At 41.2% G+C, this 19,043-nt stretch overlaps 1 protein-coding gene and 1 long non-coding RNA gene across 2 annotated transcripts; both read left to right on the plus strand.

The window, feature by feature from the left end:
- Nucleotides 1-4,581: 4,581 nt before the first annotated feature.
- kctd12.1 (potassium channel tetramerisation domain containing 12.1) lies at nt 4,582-6,876 on the plus strand. Its single transcript, XM_086051602.1, has one exon. It carries the CDS (start codon nt 4,721-4,723, stop codon nt 5,579-5,581), a length of 861 nt encoding a protein of 286 aa, XP_085907728.1. The 5' UTR covers nt 4,582-4,720; the 3' UTR covers nt 5,582-6,876.
- Nucleotides 6,877-11,884: 5,008 nt separating this feature from the next.
- LOC147136065 (uncharacterized) lies at nt 11,885-16,140 on the plus strand. The gene is made up of 3 exons (XR_015089663.1): nt 11,885-11,990; nt 13,518-13,594; nt 15,663-16,140. It is a non-coding gene; the product is annotated as an uncharacterized LOC147136065 (long non-coding RNA).
- Nucleotides 16,141-19,043: the final 2,903 nt, after the last annotated feature.

Here is a 19,043-nt window from a genome sequence, read left to right on the forward strand (position 1 = left end):
ATTCGCAATAAGGCATCGTGATTAGTCTGCATTCAGCAGAGGAAGTTACCCTCAAGATCACGTAAGTTGCATGTACAAGAGCGTTTTGCAAACATACTCAAGGAACACACCACCTCCACAAAGGCTAACTTCAAAGTAAAGCTTACCAAATAATACATTGAGTCATTAATGCCAATGCAATAGCCTTCGTGAACTTTTACTTTGCAGTTGGCCCGTGTGGTGGCTTACGGCTAACTTGACTTCCGTGATGGACGTATCAGCAGTTTTAACGTTTGCTACCAACACTAACACAAACGATGTCTCGAAATCATATTCAGTCGCTAATTTAGGACACGAACAAACCGCTAGTTAATCACGCTGTCATTGTATGATATGGCACAAGTCTGCGGCTTTAGTGGCTAGCAGCTGTGATCATTAGCTAGTAGTAGTTTTTTTAAACTTCTTTTTCTATATTGTGGACCTAGATTACTTTGTAATGTGCTGTCCATGTTTTAAGAAAGGTGCCTTAAATTGCACTTCAAGTGTTTTTCATTATGAAAAAAATAAATAAATAAAAATAAAACTGTGTCTTCATTTAATTTATAACAACACTTTTGCCTAATAATTTTAAGAAAACATTCAGCTCTAAATGTCTGGCAGGATACCTTGAAACCAATTCAGGGTGTCCCCCGCCTATTGCCCGAAGACTGCTGGGATAGGCTCCAGCACTCCCCGCGAGCCTCGTGAGGATAAGCGGTATAGATAATGGATGGATGGATGTGTCCAGAATTTTGTTCACCACATTCATGGTGGAAGTGAATCTAAATGAAAAAGTAGTGTTTAGAATTGTGGCAAATTCATATATTTTGTGTCATGGTGCTTTTTAGATATGAATTGAATGAATGAGACACTAACATCAGTCTGCAAAGTGGTGTCAGTGACAACCACTCTGATTGGCTGGCAGCCAGGAAATGCAAATCAGTGCATGAGAGAGATGAATTTGTAAAATCGTATACAATTTATTTCAGTTCTTTAAACCAAGCAGAATTGTATTTTTAAGGGTATTGCATTAGTTCAAGTAAAACACAGTAAAATACAGTAATATATCAATTCTACAAGGAAACATGATCCTTTCCACAAATATTAACTGTAAAATTAACAATAATTGTTCTGGGCCGGAACGGGGTTAATAATTTTTATGAATACGGCTGGAGGGTCGAGGCCGGAAGGGTACCCAGGTAGCGGCCGGAGGGCGGGGGACTGACCGACAAAAAAGTGTCAAGTGCCCAGCCCTGGTGAAAATAAATTTCATGCGAAAACTTAATTTTCATGTCGTTGAAAAGACGTCTTTAGAAAGACACCCTTTTACAGTCTGAATTTGGTTGGAAAGTGAAAGGTGAAATGACGTCATTTTCAAGTTGTTGAAAGAAAAGAACTGTAGAAGTGATGTAAGTATTACGTTTTTGATATTGTCATATTGTTGAGCATTGTGTTAACCCATTAAGGACGGGAGCGCATAACTTCGTTTCTACCACTAAAGCCGGGAGCGTTGTTACGTCTTTTTACCCTTAAAGCCGGGAGTGCGTATACGTCATTTTCTATTTTTTCTATTTATTATTTAATGATCTGTCTCTTAACCAATAAAATGCATCAGAATATACACTTGACGGTGTCATAAGCCCGCGGAGGATGTTACAGAATTCTTTCGAGTGATAATGGCGGACCCTGCGGAGCTCTTAAATGAGTAACGGCGGTGATATTGACGCGATTGTGGACTTTGAACCAGTAGAACCAGTCGAACATGATGCATGGTTAAGATATATGTTTTAGGCAATGACAATAGCGACGTCTTTTAACAGAATAGAGGATTTTAGTTACCACTCGATTTTTAAAAATTACAAATAGTGCTTCTCTTGCACTGACAGTTTATTTTTACCTCTTTGATTGAAACAGTTAAGATTAATAAAATCGGGTCTGTGTGAAAGCCACATGTATAAGCTCTCGAATTCGTTTGGAATTATGTTTCTGTCTGCTACAGGGGCTGAAATCTTAATTATTTTGTAGGTGTTGAATTTCTGGGAAAACTTCAAGGGTAATTCCGAACATGACCTTAGGTTTTGGGGAGCTGTTGAGCCAGGCGCTTTAGGCCTTAATGGGTTAAAGTAATGCTAGTGTGAACCGTTGAATGCATTCGTCAACGTTGGGCGATGTTCGATCAATTTACACTGTCTACGTATGCCCGACATTGACGAATGCATTCAACGGTTCACACTAGCATTACTTTAACACAATACTCAACAAAATGACAATACCAAAAACGTAATACTGTTGCTTTGGTTGTTTCCCTGGATCTGTCCATGGAAGGCTTAGTGAATGAAACAGATGAGAATCTCAAAACCTTTTGCCAATCTATTTTCACCATGGCTCTCATTTGAAAGCTGTGGTAATGGAGAGTGTAAAACGGGTGGGACACTCATCGGCATTTTGTTTTTGTGGCAAAAGGGGCCCATCTAAATCATTGATCATTAAGATATAGTTAGGGTTTCAAATTATGGTTACGGTTTCAAATTGGAATAAAATAGGGGTAGAGTTCATAGCAGGGTTTTAAATTGTGGTTTAAAAGCAAGGTCATAATTTACAATGGCTATAAAATTATTGGTTAAAAAATTCAACTGTCAAATATATAATCTCAGTTTTCAAAGTAGGGTTTCAAATTAGCGTTTGAAACTATGGTTAGGGTTTCAAAGTAGGGTTTTAAACGAGAGTTCAGGTTTCAAAGTAGGGTTTTAAATTAGGGTTAGGGTTTCAAAGCAGCCAATGGCACAAGGTCTTCGGCTGCTCTCTGATTCTGCTTCAGCGGCGCAAGACCTTCGGCTGCCCTCTGATTCTGCTCCGGCGGCGCAAGGCCTTTGGCTGCCCTCTGACTCGGCCCTGGCGGCGCAACCTCTGCGGCTGCTCTTGGATTCAAGATCCCTTGAAGTACTCAATCAACTCCCTCTAACATTTTGTGTCTTGGCCAGGAGTTCCTCGTCTCATCAGTTTATATATAGTTCTTTGCTTTCCTTCAGTCTTTGTTGGTTTGTTTCTGTTGCATTTATCTTTGCTGTCTTAGTCCAAGTCGCAAGCAGATCATGTCCACCTGTGCTCGCTTACCCCAATCCCTTGTGTTACCTCCCTCCGTACACTTTGTGCCTTGTTCAGTGTTGCTCGTTGTGTTGCTTATTGTCTTTTCTGTATTTGGTTTATTGTTTTCTTTCAGTCTTTGTTGGTTCATTGTCTTTGTCGGGTCTAACTGCTGTTTGTTTGCAGTCCTGATCCAAGTACAGCTGGTTTCCTAGTGTTAAGTTACTTTAATTCTTGTTTTATACTTCAGTTTATTTTGTGGTTTTGTTTTTTTTACCTTGTTTCTGTTGTTGTTTTAGATTCTGGGCACCAGGTGGTGCTCCTTGAGGGGGGGTACTGTTATGACTGGTTGTTTACGTGATGTATCAGTTGCTCTGCAGTTGTCCATTTTTAAAACCCAGTTGAAGACACATTTCTTTTCTCTGGTTGCTGATCAGACCTGAATTTTTCGGCTCTTTTCCGGTGTCAATTGTATATAGTGTTTCATGTCAATTTATTGGCTTTATTTATTTATATTTTATTTATATTTTGTATATTATTTATGTCTCTATTTACTGATACATTTACCACAGCCTTTTATTGTTTTTGTTTTATTTATTGTGAAGTGCTTTGTTACAGCCCTAGCTATTATGAAATGTGCTATATAAATAAAATTGTATTGTATTGTATTGTATTGCTATGGTCCTTTTATGCGTGGTACTTTATGATGTCATATAGGCCTGAAATCTTAAGTTCAAAAGTTTGAGCTAGACAGTGACTCATTGTCAGTACGTCAAACCTTCTTCGAGTGAGGATGCAAACTCTCTTCCAGTCCTTATCTCTGTTGTTACTTTGTATTTTTGTGGATAAAGACTTTTTACTCTTCAAATTCCATGTCGTGTCTGCTTATGGGTCCAAATCCCGATCCTCACATGACAGTTCGGGTTTTAAAGTAAGGTTTCGGTGTAGGAGCAGTGTTTAAAAGCAGGGTCATAATTTACAGTGGCTATAAAGTTATTGGTTAAAAAAATTCAACTGCCAACGTATGCATTCTCTGTTTTCAAAGTGGGGTTTCAAATTAGGGTTTCAAACTATGATTGGGGTTTCAAAGTAGGGTTTTAAATTAGACTTCGTGTTTCAAAGTAGGGTATTAAATTAGGGTTAGGGTTTCAAAGTAGCCAATTTGATTTTTCACAGTGAATTTGAAAGGTGGGGTAGCGTAGAAACTGAAACAGATGAGAAACTTCACACTATTTGTATTTTATGGAAATGATAGCAACTTTCTATGGGGGGGGGGGGGGGGGGGGGGCATGTAATGTAGACAATGGGGAAACCAGGGGTACACTTGAGTTAAAAGCTGTGCTGCCTGCATTTCCATCATAGAAGCGATGGGTGTCAGTCTAACCACATTTTCAATCCCAAGTGTCACTATGTATGTGTTCAATTTAACTTCCACGGTTGATAAAGCAAAGTAGTGTAGTTTAATGGTTAACCACACGACAACCCTAAACCCCCACCCACAAGGGTTTCACGATTCATATAGCCGTGTGCACTGTGCAGCCTCTCGAAGCTGAGTCAGTCAGCCCACGAGTAGGAGCCGACACGCACACGGACGTACACGGACACGCACACGCACACGATGGCTCTGGCCGAGGCGTCCAAACGCGACGACTCCCATTTCCCGGAAATCGTCGAGCTGAACGTCGGGGGCCAAGTGTACGTCACCCGGCTCCAAACTCTCGTCGCGGTGCCGGACTCGCTCCTGTGGCACATGTTCAGTCGCCGGACACCCAAGGAGCTGGCCAGGGACACCAAAGGCCGCTTCTTCCTTGACCGAGACGGCTTCTTGTTCCGCTACGTCCTCGACTACCTCCGAGACCTGACCTTGGTTCTGCCCGACTACTTCCCGGAGAGGAGCCGTCTGCGGAGGGAGGCGGACTTCTTCCAGCTTCGGGAGCTGGCCATGCGGCTCTGTCCGCAGGTGAGCAAGGACAACTCCATCAGCGAGGAGATCAGCCACAGCGATACCGAGGACGGCTCGCTCCAAGGCGGCCAGCTGCCGTGCGCATCGACCGGGGGCGCAGAGGCAGCGTTACGCACCAGCAGTGCCGTGCGCTCCCCGTCTATGGACTCTAGGAAGTCCGGCTACATCACCGTCGGCTACCGGGGCTCGTACACAATCGGCCGGGACATCCAGACCGACGCCAAATTCCGCAGGGTGGCGCGCATCACCGTGTGCGGGAAGACATCCCTGGCCAAAGAGGTGTTCGGAGACACGCTGAACGAGAGCCGAGACCCGGACCGTCCGCCGGAGAGGTACACGTCGCGCTACTATCTCAAGTATAATTTCCTGGAGCAGGCCTTTGACAAACTCACCGAGGTGGGTTTCCACATGGTGGCATGCAGCTCCACGGGCACCTGCGCCTACACCAGCAATGACCCCGGCGAGGACAAAATCTGGACAAGTTACACCGAATATGTCTTCTGTCGAGAACAGTAGCCACAACGTTTTTTAAGTGGAAATAAATAAGCCCTTTTATTCTACTATGTCCTTGGAATATAATTACCCATATGACCATATAACATTCAGAGAGTAGAATGCACCCCTACAAAAATAAAATGTTGAACTGCATGGTTGTAGACCAATGTTTTCCAACCTTTATTGTGCTATATGCTTTTACCACCAATCAAAAGCTAGCCTACGGTGAACCCCGCCTATTTGCAATTTTTTTTTTTTTTGGAACCCATACTCAGTTATTGTCTGAAAAATTCTGCTGTTTTTGTGCTCAACCGGTGCCAAGGAACTGTTAAAGTGAGTTAACAAGCTTCATTTAGACAAAAGTAGTCCTTTGCTGCCATCTTGTCACCTTTTTAGGGGTGCTGTCAAATACAGATTTTCAGCTTTGGTGGCAGGGCTCTGGCGCAATCCATCGTTGAATAGCTGAGCTTCACGGTACTGAAATAATGATGTATGGTCATAGTGGGAGAGCATTTCATTGTTCTGCCTGTCACTATACATCGCAGGGGAACAGATGAACAAAGCTATATCTTTTTAAAGTTTTGGACCAATGAAGTGACATCATTACATACTAAAAAACAATGTTTATGATACTGTGTATGCATAACATAAAACTTGTTCAAGAAAACAATCAGGCTCCAATTATAACATCATCTCAAATGAAACTGCAAACTGTCTTTTGAATAACAGAGTGAGATTTTTGGCCCATGTTGAGAATTGAAGTATTGTTTAGAACACAATAAATTTGAATGTAATCCAAATAAAACTGTGACCTGTGTTGTGGAAGAAATGTATGTGACGACAGACTATATCCAATTTACTGCAAAGCAGTGGAATACATTTTGACATTAGTTTAGGTAGCTGTCCAACATCTGATTTTATCTTAATTAGGAGCACAGATAATGAATTCCTTGTTTTTATGACCCCAAGGTACTGACAATCGATTCTGCTCTTCACTGTATATAAAAAGTTCTGTAGTCCTTTTGCATATTGTCCTTGGCCAATAAAAAGCATGAATTTCTACCTTTTTTTTTTCTTATTATTATTTTTGATTTTGATCAGAAACAAGAAGACAGACTAAGAAGGTCAGTTGGCAGGGAAGGCAATAGCTGCTTCAGCTAATAGTGTAGCATCATAGTATAACTCAGCAACGAAGTGATTTTGTGTATGAATAAACTCACAATACTTATCATGTTGTTTTGGGAGTATATTTTTTTTGGTGTGTCTGACTATGTTCCTGCCATCTCTTTTTGCCATTAAAAAATATATATTCTTGAGCTGTGTGAGTATGTGTTAACACTAGGACTGCGAGAGCAGTCATTTTGACTGTTTTCAAACTTGGATGTGTTACTACTCAGCGTATATAGATACCGTATAGGGTTAGTTTTCCTAATTCAGTATAACGTCGATGTCCTGTGAAAAACACTGACCATGTTTTCCAGGCTATAAGTCGCTCCGGAGTATAAGTCGCCATAAAATGCATAATAAAGGAGGAAAAAACATATATGAGTCACACTAGAGGATTAGTCGCATTTTGGGTTGAAATTTATTTGATAAACTCCCAACGCCAAGAACAGACATGTCATTTAAAATTTCACTGACGAACAATTTAAAATAAAAATAGAATAGAGGCAACAACAGGCTGAACGGTATGCTTACGTTACATGACACAACTGAGAACGTGCCTGGTATGTTAACATAACATATTAAGAGTTATTCCGATAACTATAGCATAAATAACATGCTTAGAAGTGTACCAAAACCATTCGGGTCACTCCAAATACTCGGTAACTAAAATCCAATGAAATCTTCATCCTCTGTGTCACTTTCATCAACTCCGCTAACTCCGGAGGTAGAAGATGCGGCGCTTCCTCTTCTACGTCGCTTATGTCAGACTTGTCGTCAGTTGCTGTTCAAATTATTCCAGCCTTTCTGAATCCTGACAGAATGGTTTTGGTTGTCACCGAAGCCCATGCTCTGTCGATCCATCCAGTGACTTCCAGGAAAGTTTCATGGCGCACTCCCCCGGTTGGCGTGAAGTTGTGCTCTCCATCAATCATCCACTTCTTCCACAGGTTATGCAAGAATGCCTTAAAGCACCAATTCACTGAGATATTAAGGCTGAAGTATTTTGTTTCAGCCTCCGAGGATGATGGCGGGTATGAAATGGTGTGTGAAAATAACATGTGAAATGATATATCGGTAATAATGTGTAAATAACTTCACACATAAGTAGCACCAGAGTATAAAACGCACCCCCGGCCAATCAATGGGGGAAAAAAACCCGCGACTTATAGTCAAGAAAATACAACATGTCCAATTTGGGGGGGAAAAAATAATTTTCACGTTAATGTGATGTCTGTAATGCCGAAACACCATTCACGTAAAAATAAGAAAATTTAAAAAAAATGGACATAAGTGTTTTTCACAGGACAATGACGATATATTTCATTATCATGGGTAAATTTTATGGTATTAAACAATATAAAAAGAGTTACGAGTTATTACCCCTTTAATTTCGGCGTGCCAATCAATTTGACTGCTCTACTTAATCAACGCAAGTTGTGCTGGGGCGGTGCTGCCAGGTTTCTGTAGCAACCAGCGGCTGCATTGAGAAACCCTGCTGGTCACCATGAACTATAAAAAATAATCTTATAGAGTAGAGGAGGCGTTACATCTGCTTCAAAATAATGATGAGTCTGAGGATGAATTGCCTGACTGACACAGCGAGCCAGAGTAAAAGAGTCCCCCGGCTGAAGAGGAGGAGGAGCCGTGTCGCGTGTGGTAAAATAGGCTGTCAGATGTGATAGTCATGACGTTGTGGATAGTACATGCCAGACAGCCAAAATAAATAAAATAATGATCTTATGTGGGACTGGTTGACATAATTCCCCCATGGAAAAAAAGAGTTCCGGGGTGCGATTGGGACGGAGTTGTTTTGTGTGCTGAACTTCCGATTTACTTCCACTTCTTCGAAGTGAAGTGCAGTGAAGTCTTTTGCGACACGCGTCTACTATCTTGCGGCACCAAGCTAATATTTTATATAACAGCTGAAACAGGCACCGCGAGAGACGCACGGGACAATATACACGCTCCACCAACTGTTTCTCATTCATTTATATGACATAATTTACATTAAAATATAGTACTAGTAGTAGTAGTAGTACATTGTTTATTCGGTCGTCAATCATTCAGTACAATCCATAATACACACACACAATACAACAATTTACAGTCAAATATCAGGGACAGAATGGCGCAGGCAGAAGCTAAAGCTTACTTAAGCCTGGACTTTTCTAGTTCAAAGGTAATATATAGCTGCATCTACCTATTTTACATTTTAATGCAAATACAAAAAAGACAAAACGAAAATAGCAATAGATAAATCATTGTCATTCCAAATAATTCTCTACAACCTTCAAAAATAGCTGTGCGAACAAGTTTTTTTAAAAACTAAAAGTGATTCACAGGTTTTCCAATATATATTTGCACCATTCCAATATTTCACTCCAACAATAGAAGCACATCTCCTTTTAATTCCTTTAACATCTTTTGCACAAGAATTTACAAACTCCTCTTAAACCATACTGGGACTGCCGGATTTCAAAGAGCTTTTGTATGAAGTGAGGAAGAGATTGTGTTTTTGCTTTAAACATTATTTGCATAATTTTATCATAATATAAGTCATTTAACTTAATAATGTTTGATTTGAAAAGGAGTGGGTCTGTAAGGAATAATAGTAAGTCTTATTGATAATTCGTATTGGGTATCGAGCCTTTTCGACTGCTGGTCCTTCCCTTTGGAATGACCTCCCATTGGATGTTAGGCAAGCCCCCTCTCTGTTCATTTTTAAAACCCAGTGAAGACACATTTCTATTCTCTGGATTTTGATCAGACCTGAAATTTTCAGCTCTTCTCCAGGCGTCAATTGTGTTTTAGGTTAATTTATTGGCTTTATTTGTTTATATAGTTTTTATTTATATCTTATATATTATTTATATCTATATTTATTGATGATTGTATATTATGGCCTTTTATTGTCTTTATTTATTGTCCACTCATATCAACAACATTATTTTTGTCAGTTGAACTTTTATTTCCCATGTTCCTTACAATTTCTAATATATCAGTCTCATCTACCTCTCTAAGAAACATAGACGTTAAATTAGTTTTTATTAAGTTCTTAAACTTCACATTTTTTATCATCGGAATCTATAATTCTCTGAGCCAATGCTTTGACAACATCCACAAAATAGTCATTACATTCATTAATATCATCTAAGTTGCTTATTATTATTATTATTATTACTATATCACCACTCTTTATACACAGTCGGATAATCCATTGAATGACATCTGTTCTGAATAATATGATTTATTACTTTCCAAGTGGTCACTGATAGTGTAGTGGTACACACGGGATCGATTCCCGCTCTGTGACGGTGTCTGTGTGTGCCCTGCGATTGGCTGGCGACCAGTTCGGGGTGTAGTCTGCCTTCGCCCATTGACGGCTGGGATAGGCTCCAGCACCTCCCTGCGACCCTGGAAAGGATAAGCAGTTTGGAGGATGCCATGCCATACTTTCCAAGTCTTTTGCATATCAAATTTACACTCCTCCAGGGATTTACTATAATAATTCTTTTTTTGCGCTCTTATAATATTTGTCAATTTATTCTTGTAAAGCTTATACTTTTCTTCACTATCACCAGTTCTTGTACAAATTTTTTATAAACTATTTTTTTCTTTTTACATTCTCTTAGTAGACTTTTTGTCATCCGTGGTTTTCCTTTGGGTACCCTCTTCACCCTGAGCCTTCTAATCGGGCAGTATTTATTAAACAATTAAAAAAATGTAGACAAAAAAAAATCATATGCTTGATTTGGATCATCAACATACACTTCTTCCCAATCATACTCTAGTAGATCATTCTTTAAAACATCAATTCGCTCAGCAGTTCTTAATCTTACTATCTTGTACTGCTCTTTTTTTTTTTTATCCGTGTGGCATTTTCATGTATTTTTTGTATGATGACAAAAACAAGAACATGATCACTTACATCACTAATCAGAAAACAACTTGTTTCCCGATATTGAGCATTTGTAAAAAATATTATCAATAAGTGTGGCACTTCCTCTAGTTATTCTACTATGTTTATCAATAAGTGGCCGGAGACCCAAACTAAGAATATTATTGAGAAAGTCAGCTGTAAGAGTGTGCTCATTCCATTTTATCAAATCAATATTGAAGTCGCCACAAACAAATAATAACTTCTTATTGCTTACCCTTCTCAAAATATTACATTCAATATTAACAAATTCATCAATACAAAAACCAGGTCTCCTACATATACAACTCAAGAAAATACTCTTATATTTACAAGAATAAATGTCAATTGTCAAACTCTCCATGATATTATCAATAACTGTTATGTCAATAACGTTGCAGTGAAAATCGTTCTGGACATAAACTGACACCCCATCACTTCTTTTATTGTTCCTATTTGCCATGGTGAGATTATATACCCTAAAGCACCTATGCCAAAGTCAAGGCCCGCGGGCCACATCCGGCCTGCGAGAAGGTTTTCTACGGCTCCTGGGATGATATTGCTTTATTATTAGATCCGGCCCACAGCCCGCAGCAAGCCGGTGTGGGAAGCAGAAGTGATCGGGTCCTCCGCGCCTGCTGATGACGTCACACTTTAACATGTATTGTAGCGTCTTCCAAGAACACAGACGTAGTTTAATCACATTTTATTACTCCAACCGGTTACTGTGGGCCGCGGCCGACGCCAATACAGTATGACAACCGTTCAGTCAAGCTCTCCTCTTCGTCCTCCGCTACTCTCGCTCGCATGCGCTTCCATCAAGCGAGCCGCACGATGCATTCATTAACCTCGGAAACAACACAACTTGGCAAGACACAATTCGACCACAACACAGATAACCCAATTCGTTACACTATTTCTGTAACATATTTATTTGCATCTATGTTTGCCACCCCCTGGCTGTTGTTATAACGAACATTACCGATTCAAGTCTTCACGTCACTTTTCGTGGCTTTCAGAATCGGATTGTGGTGAAGCTATTTGGAGTAAAACACGCTTTATTAAGAAATACTGTTAGATGTGTGTGAAGATATGAGATATGTTAGAAAGCTCACGTTGTTTTACTCTTAGTAATTGTTGGCATAAATTCATTGAGGGTCTACGTAGTGCTGAGATGTCCCACACTGTGAGCAGGCATTGAACTCTCCTCGAACGCAAAGTGTTGATAGCCAGTGACTTTTTTTTTCCTCCTTCGACACAGCTCGTAGTTTGTTCGTGCCAGCAAACTCAGTAGTTGCAGATTTCCCGTGTTTTACCACGATTGCTGTTGTGTGTAAATGTTAAAAGGTGAGTTTAATCATTTAGGTCCATGTCAGGTAACCGCTGTACATAATAGACTAGATATGTTCTCGTGAGGCGGCACGGTGGACGACTGGTTAGCACGTCCGCCTCACAGTTCAGAGGTCGTGGGTTCGATCCCGGCTCCGGCCTGCCTGCGTGGAGTTTGCGTGTTCTCCTCGTGCCTGCGTGGGTTTCCTCCGGGTACTCCGGTTTCCTCCCATATTCCAAACACATGCATGGTAAGTTGATTGGACTGTCTAAATTGCCCCTAGGTGTGATTGTGAGTGCGGATGATTGTCTCTGTGTGCCCTGCGATTGGCTGGCAACCAATCCAGGGTGTCCCCCGCCTACTGCCCAAAGATAATGAATGAATGAATGTTCTCGTGAGTGATGTCACGATGAACACTAGTTAGTTATTTCGGCTAGTATGCTTTCCATTTTAGTGATGAAACGTGTGAATGTGTATTGTATGTACAGTATTGTTTGGCTGTTTAATTGCTTAATACAGTGAATTGTAATGTTTAGGCATATTGTTAACTAACGGACTATGCATTGGATGATGTTGCTAGGTTATTCTTTGTCTGTGTTGTTGCAGACCACAATAGATAGACGTGTCAAGTGGAATACGGGCCTGTGTTCTCTGACAGGAGCATCCACGTCTATACCTTGCCACTCTAAAATAGAATTAGCTGGAGACATCATACCAATCATATGACCCTCTCCGTTTTACTTCACATTATGTACAGTTCATACAATCTTGCAGCCTGAGTCAACCAGAAAATTGTTTCCAGTTTGGCAGGAGAAACGCAAATGTTCCACTGATCTTGTTTCACAAGACGGGCAGTGGCTTCTACTCGGGTCATAAGCGGAAGTGACGTACGAGCTGCCTCGCAAAAGTAGCAGTAATGTACTTTATTTTATTTTTTATTTAGTAACTCCGAACATAAAAACACAACAACCAGGGGGGTGACAAACATAGAGGCAAAGAAATATATTACAGAAATATAAAGCGTGACATCATCAGCGGACATTTTAAAAAAATTCAATTAGCATTCTATCAGTCCGGCCCTCGGTTTGTCGCAAATGTTTTTATTTGGCCCTCTGTCCATTTGACTTTGACACCCCTGCCTTTTGATGGACTAGAGAGCCGAGACGGTGTATTTTTCAATAACAAGCTCAATTTATGTTTTTTTTTTGTTTTTTTTCAGGAAAATGATATTAGCTTGCATTTTAACTTTTATCAATTTCTTTTGGAGAAATCAGTACAAAACTAACGTGTTCAGAAACGACCACAAGAAATTAGCAATTTCTTTTTTGTGAGTACGAAAAAAACTGTGAGTGCCATTGTTTTGTGAATACAACTCTCGCTTCTACGACTACGAATCTTCACTACGCACAAATTGCCGGCTGAGGACGAATCACTTGTGAGAGCACGAATCTACACAACATGCAAATTAGGATGACGTCACGCAGAACAGGCAAGTCCCAAGGGGAGCTAATCGATCTGTGATTCCTCTCCCCGCGCATGCGTAGATAAGAAAACAAAGATGGCAAACGCGAGCGGATCGAACGGCGCTTCCAGCGGCTCAGGAGACGCATCTTCACAGCAGGTAAAGTTAGCAACGTGTATATCCAATTTATTAATATGTATTTCATAACGTCATTCCGTCTCAAATAATAGCTTTGGACTCAGGCTTACGGCGATAGATTGCAATCTAATGATACGTTTCACTGTTAGCATTAGTACTTGGCTAATGTAGCTCTGTTTTCAACTGATCTATGTACCCACAATTTATCACGTCGACAAAAATGTAATGTATGGATACTGTTAATAGCTCTTGCTAATTTGGTTGCTCTGATTTTATTGATTAATTAAGTATTGTCACAGAACTAAAAAAAAACCAGGTGGTGTTTAATGCAAAAGAAAAAATGTTGCGCATAATGTGATATAAGTGAAGACATATCACAGAGGACTATTTTGTTATCCTGAGAACTAGTTTAAACTGAAATGTAGTGACACAAGTGAGGTTTATCCGCTTTAACATCTTACTGAGTGTTGTTGTCGTCCTTACATGTTTTTTAGTACAAATATTACATATTCATAAGTACAGTATACCGTGCTTGTATACACTGAGATAGTGTGGGTTGTGTATATATTTTATGAGTTGGTAGTGTAATATCTTTGGATATTAATAAATATATGCACACACATCAGCTTCATCGGAGTTGGCTTTAATGCAGGTGACTTAACATTAAAACAGGGCTGACTGGGAGTTTACTCTATGTCTCCTCGGTAACTCTGGCATATCCAAACCACCAACAGCCTTTATTGGTACCTAGTTGTAGAACAGTTGAGTCTCTATATAACATCTATTATGCATAATAAGAGCAAATTATGAATCCGCCCCATGGAGCAACCTTTTGATTGTGTATTCCTAGAAAAATATATGAAATCTCACTGTGTGTTTTATATGCATCAAATTATAGTTTGTCAGTACACTGAGAAAAAACCCATTGAATTTACTCAATTTTATTTTGACAAGTGGTTGCATGATATAAAACCATCTGAATCCTATTACGTTTTCTCTGGAAATTATTATAATAGATCCACTGTAAATGTCCTGGATGTAACGATTTACTCCAGCCCAGATTCAAGTGTCATGTCGGGCTGTCACAAACGATTATTTTGCTAGTCGACTATTCACCAACAGGAGTTGCGATTAGTTGACTAATGGGATCATATGTAAATTGCGGCATAATCGCATCAGCAAGCTGCTGCTCTTATATGACTATCAGTAGCTTACAGCTAGAACTCTTCAAGGTATCGTACAAAAGAATAAAGACAAGATGATAGTGCATTCAACTTGTACTAAACTGTGCACGTTGTACCAGCATTCCTGACTTGTTTATAGTGGAGTACCAGTAATTGAAATTGAATTGTCGCTGTAAATAGTTTATTCCTGAATGTTTAGTGCATTTTAAAATGGAACCAACAAACAATACACAATGCTGAGTTGCACTAATACTATGAAACTACCTAGAAATACTAAAGGAAATACCGGATTTGTAAACATATTTCACCCTTCCTCGGCACCAATCATTTTTTCTCCAGCGGGAGATGAGGCATTTTTGAGAGAAAAATTTGCGCCAAATAATTTGAGAGCGGCTATTGTTAACATGGTGTTGCGAATCGAATTTATTATTATTATTTTTTAAATAGATGCATATGTTAGGCAGTTTAAATTGATTTTAGATGAATCGTTACATCCGTAGAAAATGTATCAAACAATGTGTAAATTTTTCATGTGTCTGAAATCAGATTTCAACTGATTGAAACTGATGTACATAAATACAATTTCACACACAAAAAGTATTGCCTGTTCATAGCGTCCAATGTTATTGCATAATAAATGTTATGCCTACAAATAATATACCCAGTGAAATAATTGATGTCTATTATACTCTGATGTGTTGCATAATTATGCAATTTAGTACTCATGATTTTGTCAAGTATTTTTTAATTTCTATGTTGTCATTTTCTCGTGGCTCTGTTTCAATCCCCACGTCGTTATTGACATCGTCCCCCAAGTCGGGGAGTCCATTTGAGGGCATGTGTTCATCATCGATCTAGATTGTCATCAGTGTTTGCCCCCATCTCCAACCCTGCTGTTTTTTCAGCCCACTCCGTCTGGATCTCAGCCTTCACCAGTGACTTGCAGTTACACTTCAAGTCAGCATGCAGGGTCACAGTTGCGACCGTCACCAAACAGATCATCCTGAACATGACTGTCTACATTTCTGATAATATAATTACATTAAAATATTTATCAGGCAAAGTATACTGTTTGAGATGATGGTAACTTCGATATGTAATCAAAATAAATGATTCAACTAAATGATAACATCGATAAATGTGGCTCTGAATTAAAAATGTATATTGTTAGCTGTGTTATGCTGTATGTTGAAAAGAAAATGAATTAGTGTTCCCCTCGTCTTTTTGATCGAATCAATACTGCTACTGTTCTTCAGGCATGACATGAGCCATCTTGTTGCTACTACTATAAAAGAAAAAAAATAAATTGCATTCAAACTAATATTTTCAATTAAAATGTGCACAACTTTGTTGGCTTGTGCATGAAACCTTCAAAATAGATATCTTGACAGTCAATAATATTTTAGCAGTACAGCATTGTAAACTGGGATTTTTGGGGAGTGTAACTCAAAATATTTGGTTAATGTGTACTGATATATAATGATTTGCTGTTGTTCATATACAATCAATAATAAAACCTCACTGCCCATTCGTGTCACTACATTTCTATTAAAGATAGCTCAAAGACAATCTGGCTCAGTGACATGTCTACAAAGTAGAAATAAGTTATGGGACATTTTGCTTAAGTTTTTTTCTCTTACATTAACAAACTATAATGTCCTTGTTTTTTGGAGTTCCATGAGACTACTTAAACTAATAAAATGGGTCAACCAATTTAGCAAGAGCTATTAACAGCATCCATACAATACATACATTTTTGTTAACGTGCTGAATTGTGGGTACAAGTGACTAAACTACAGTATGGTGACAGATACAAAAACAGAGGTACATTAGCCAAGTACTAATGCTAACAGTGAAACACATCATGAGATTGCAATCTATCGCCGTAAGCCTGAGTCCAAAGCTATTATTTGAGACAGAACGACGTTATGAAATACATATGAATAAATTGGATATACACGTTGCTGACTTCACCTGCTGTGAAGATGCGTCTCCTGAGCCGCTGGAAGCGCCGTCAGATCCGCTCGCGTTTGCCATCTTTGTTTTCTTATCTACGCATGTGCGGGAAGAGGAATCGCGGATCAATTAGCTCCCCTTGGGACTTGCCTGTTCTGCGTGACGTCATCCTAATTTGCATATTGTGCAGATTCGTGCTCTCACAAAAGTGATTCTTCCTCAGGCGGCAATCCGTGCGTAGTGAAGATTCGTAGTCGTAGAAGCGAGAGTTGTATTCACAAAATAATGGCACACACAGTTTTTATTCGTACTCACAAGAAAAGAAGTCAAATCCTCACAATTTTGATTCGTACTCCATCCATCCACCCATCCATTATCTTCCGCTTATCCGAGGTCGGGTCGCGGAGGCAGCAGCTTCAGCAGGGAAGCCCGGACTTCCCTCTCCCCAGCAACATCTTTCAGCTCTTCCGGAGGGATCCCAAGGCGTTCCCAGGCAAGCCGGGAGACATAGTGTTCTGGGTCGTCCTCTGGGTCTCCTGCCGGTGGGACATGCCCGGAACAGCTCACCAGGGAGGCGTCCAGGAGGCATCCTTATCAGATGCCTGAGCCACCTCAACTGGCTCCTCTCAACACGGAGGAGTAGCGGCTCGACTCTGAGCCCCTCCCGGATGGCCGAACCTCTCACCCTATCTCTAAGGGAGAGCCCGGACACCCTGCAAAGGAAACCCATTTCGGCCCCTTGTATCCAAGATCTTGTTCTTTCACTCATGACCCACAGCTCATGACCATAGGTGAGAGTAGGAACGTAGATCGACCGGTAAATTGAGAGCTTCGCCTTTCGGCTGGGCTCCTTCTTCACAACGACAGACCGACAGGGTCCGCATCACAGCAGGCGCTGCACCGATCCGCCTGTCGATCTCCTGTTCCATCCTACCCACACTTGCGAACAAGAGCCCAAGATACTTGAACTCCTCCACTTGGAGCAGAATCCCATCCCCGACCTGGAGAGGTCACGCCACCCTTTTCCGACTGAGGACGATGGTCTCAGATTTGGAGGTGCTGATTTTCATTCCGACCGATTCACACTCGGCTGCGAACCACTCCAGCGAGAGTTGGAGATCGCGGCTTGAAGAAGCCAACACCACCACATCATGTGCAAAAAGCAGGGATGCAATACTGAGGCCCTCAAACTGGACCCCTTCGATACCTCGGCTGCGCCTAGAAATTCTGTCCATAAAAGTTATGAACAGAATCGGTGACAAAGGGCAGCCTTGGCGGGGTCCAACCCTCACCGGAAACGAATCCGACTTACTGCCGGCAATACGGACCAAACTCTGACATGGTGGTACAGGGACCGAACAGCCCTTATCAGGGGGCTCTGTACCCCGTACTCCCGAAGCACCCTTCACAGAACTCCCCGAGGGACACCATTGAATGCTTTCTCCAAGTCCACAAAACACATGTAGACTGGTTGGGCGAACTCCCATGCACCCTCGAGGACCCTGCTGAGGGTGTAGAGCTGGTCCACTGTTCCACGGCCGGGACGAAAGCCACATTACTCCTCCTGAATCCGAGATTCGACCTTCCGACAGACCCTCCTCTCCAGCACCCCTGACTAGACCTTACCGGGGAGGCTGAGGAGTGTGATCCCTCTTTAGTTGGAGCACACCCTCCGGTCCCCCTTCTTAAAAAGGGGGACCACTACCCGGGTCTGCCAATCCAGAGGCACTGTCCCTGATGTCTACGCGATGTTGTAGAGGCGTGTCAACAATGACAGCCCCTCAACATCCAGAGCCTTTATGAACTCTGGGCGGCTCTCATCCACCCCCGGGGCTTTGCCACCGAGGATCTTTTTGACTGCCTCGGTTACTTCAACCCCAGAGATGGGAGAGCCCACCTCAGAGTCTCCAGGCTCTGCTTCCTCAGTGGAAGGCGTGTCGGTGGAATTGAGGAGGTCTTCGAAGTATTCTCTCCACCGACCCTCAACGTCCCGAGTTGAGGTCAGCAGCACCCCATCTCCACTATAAACAGTGTTAATTGTGCACTTCTTCCCTCTCCTGAGACGCCAGATGGTGGACCAGAACAGGCATCGACCACCTTGCGGCCACAGCTCCGATGGGCCGCCTCAACAATGGAGGCATGTCCCCCGCCTCCCCCGGAACGTGGGCAAAGTTTGCCGCAGGTGGGAGTTGAAACTCCTTCTGACAGGGGATTCTGCCAGACGTTCCCAGCAAACCCTCACAATACGTTTGGGTCTGCCAAGTCGGACCGGCATCTTCCCCCACCATCAGAGCCAACTCACCACTAGATGCTGATCATTTGACAGCTCC

This window comes from Filicampus tigris, chromosome 14 (genome assembly GCF_054856515.1).
Source record: "Filicampus tigris isolate MCC_2025a chromosome 14, RoL_Ftig_1.0, whole genome shotgun sequence".
NCBI classification, from domain to species: Eukaryota; Metazoa; Chordata; class Actinopteri; order Syngnathiformes; family Syngnathidae; genus Filicampus; species Filicampus tigris.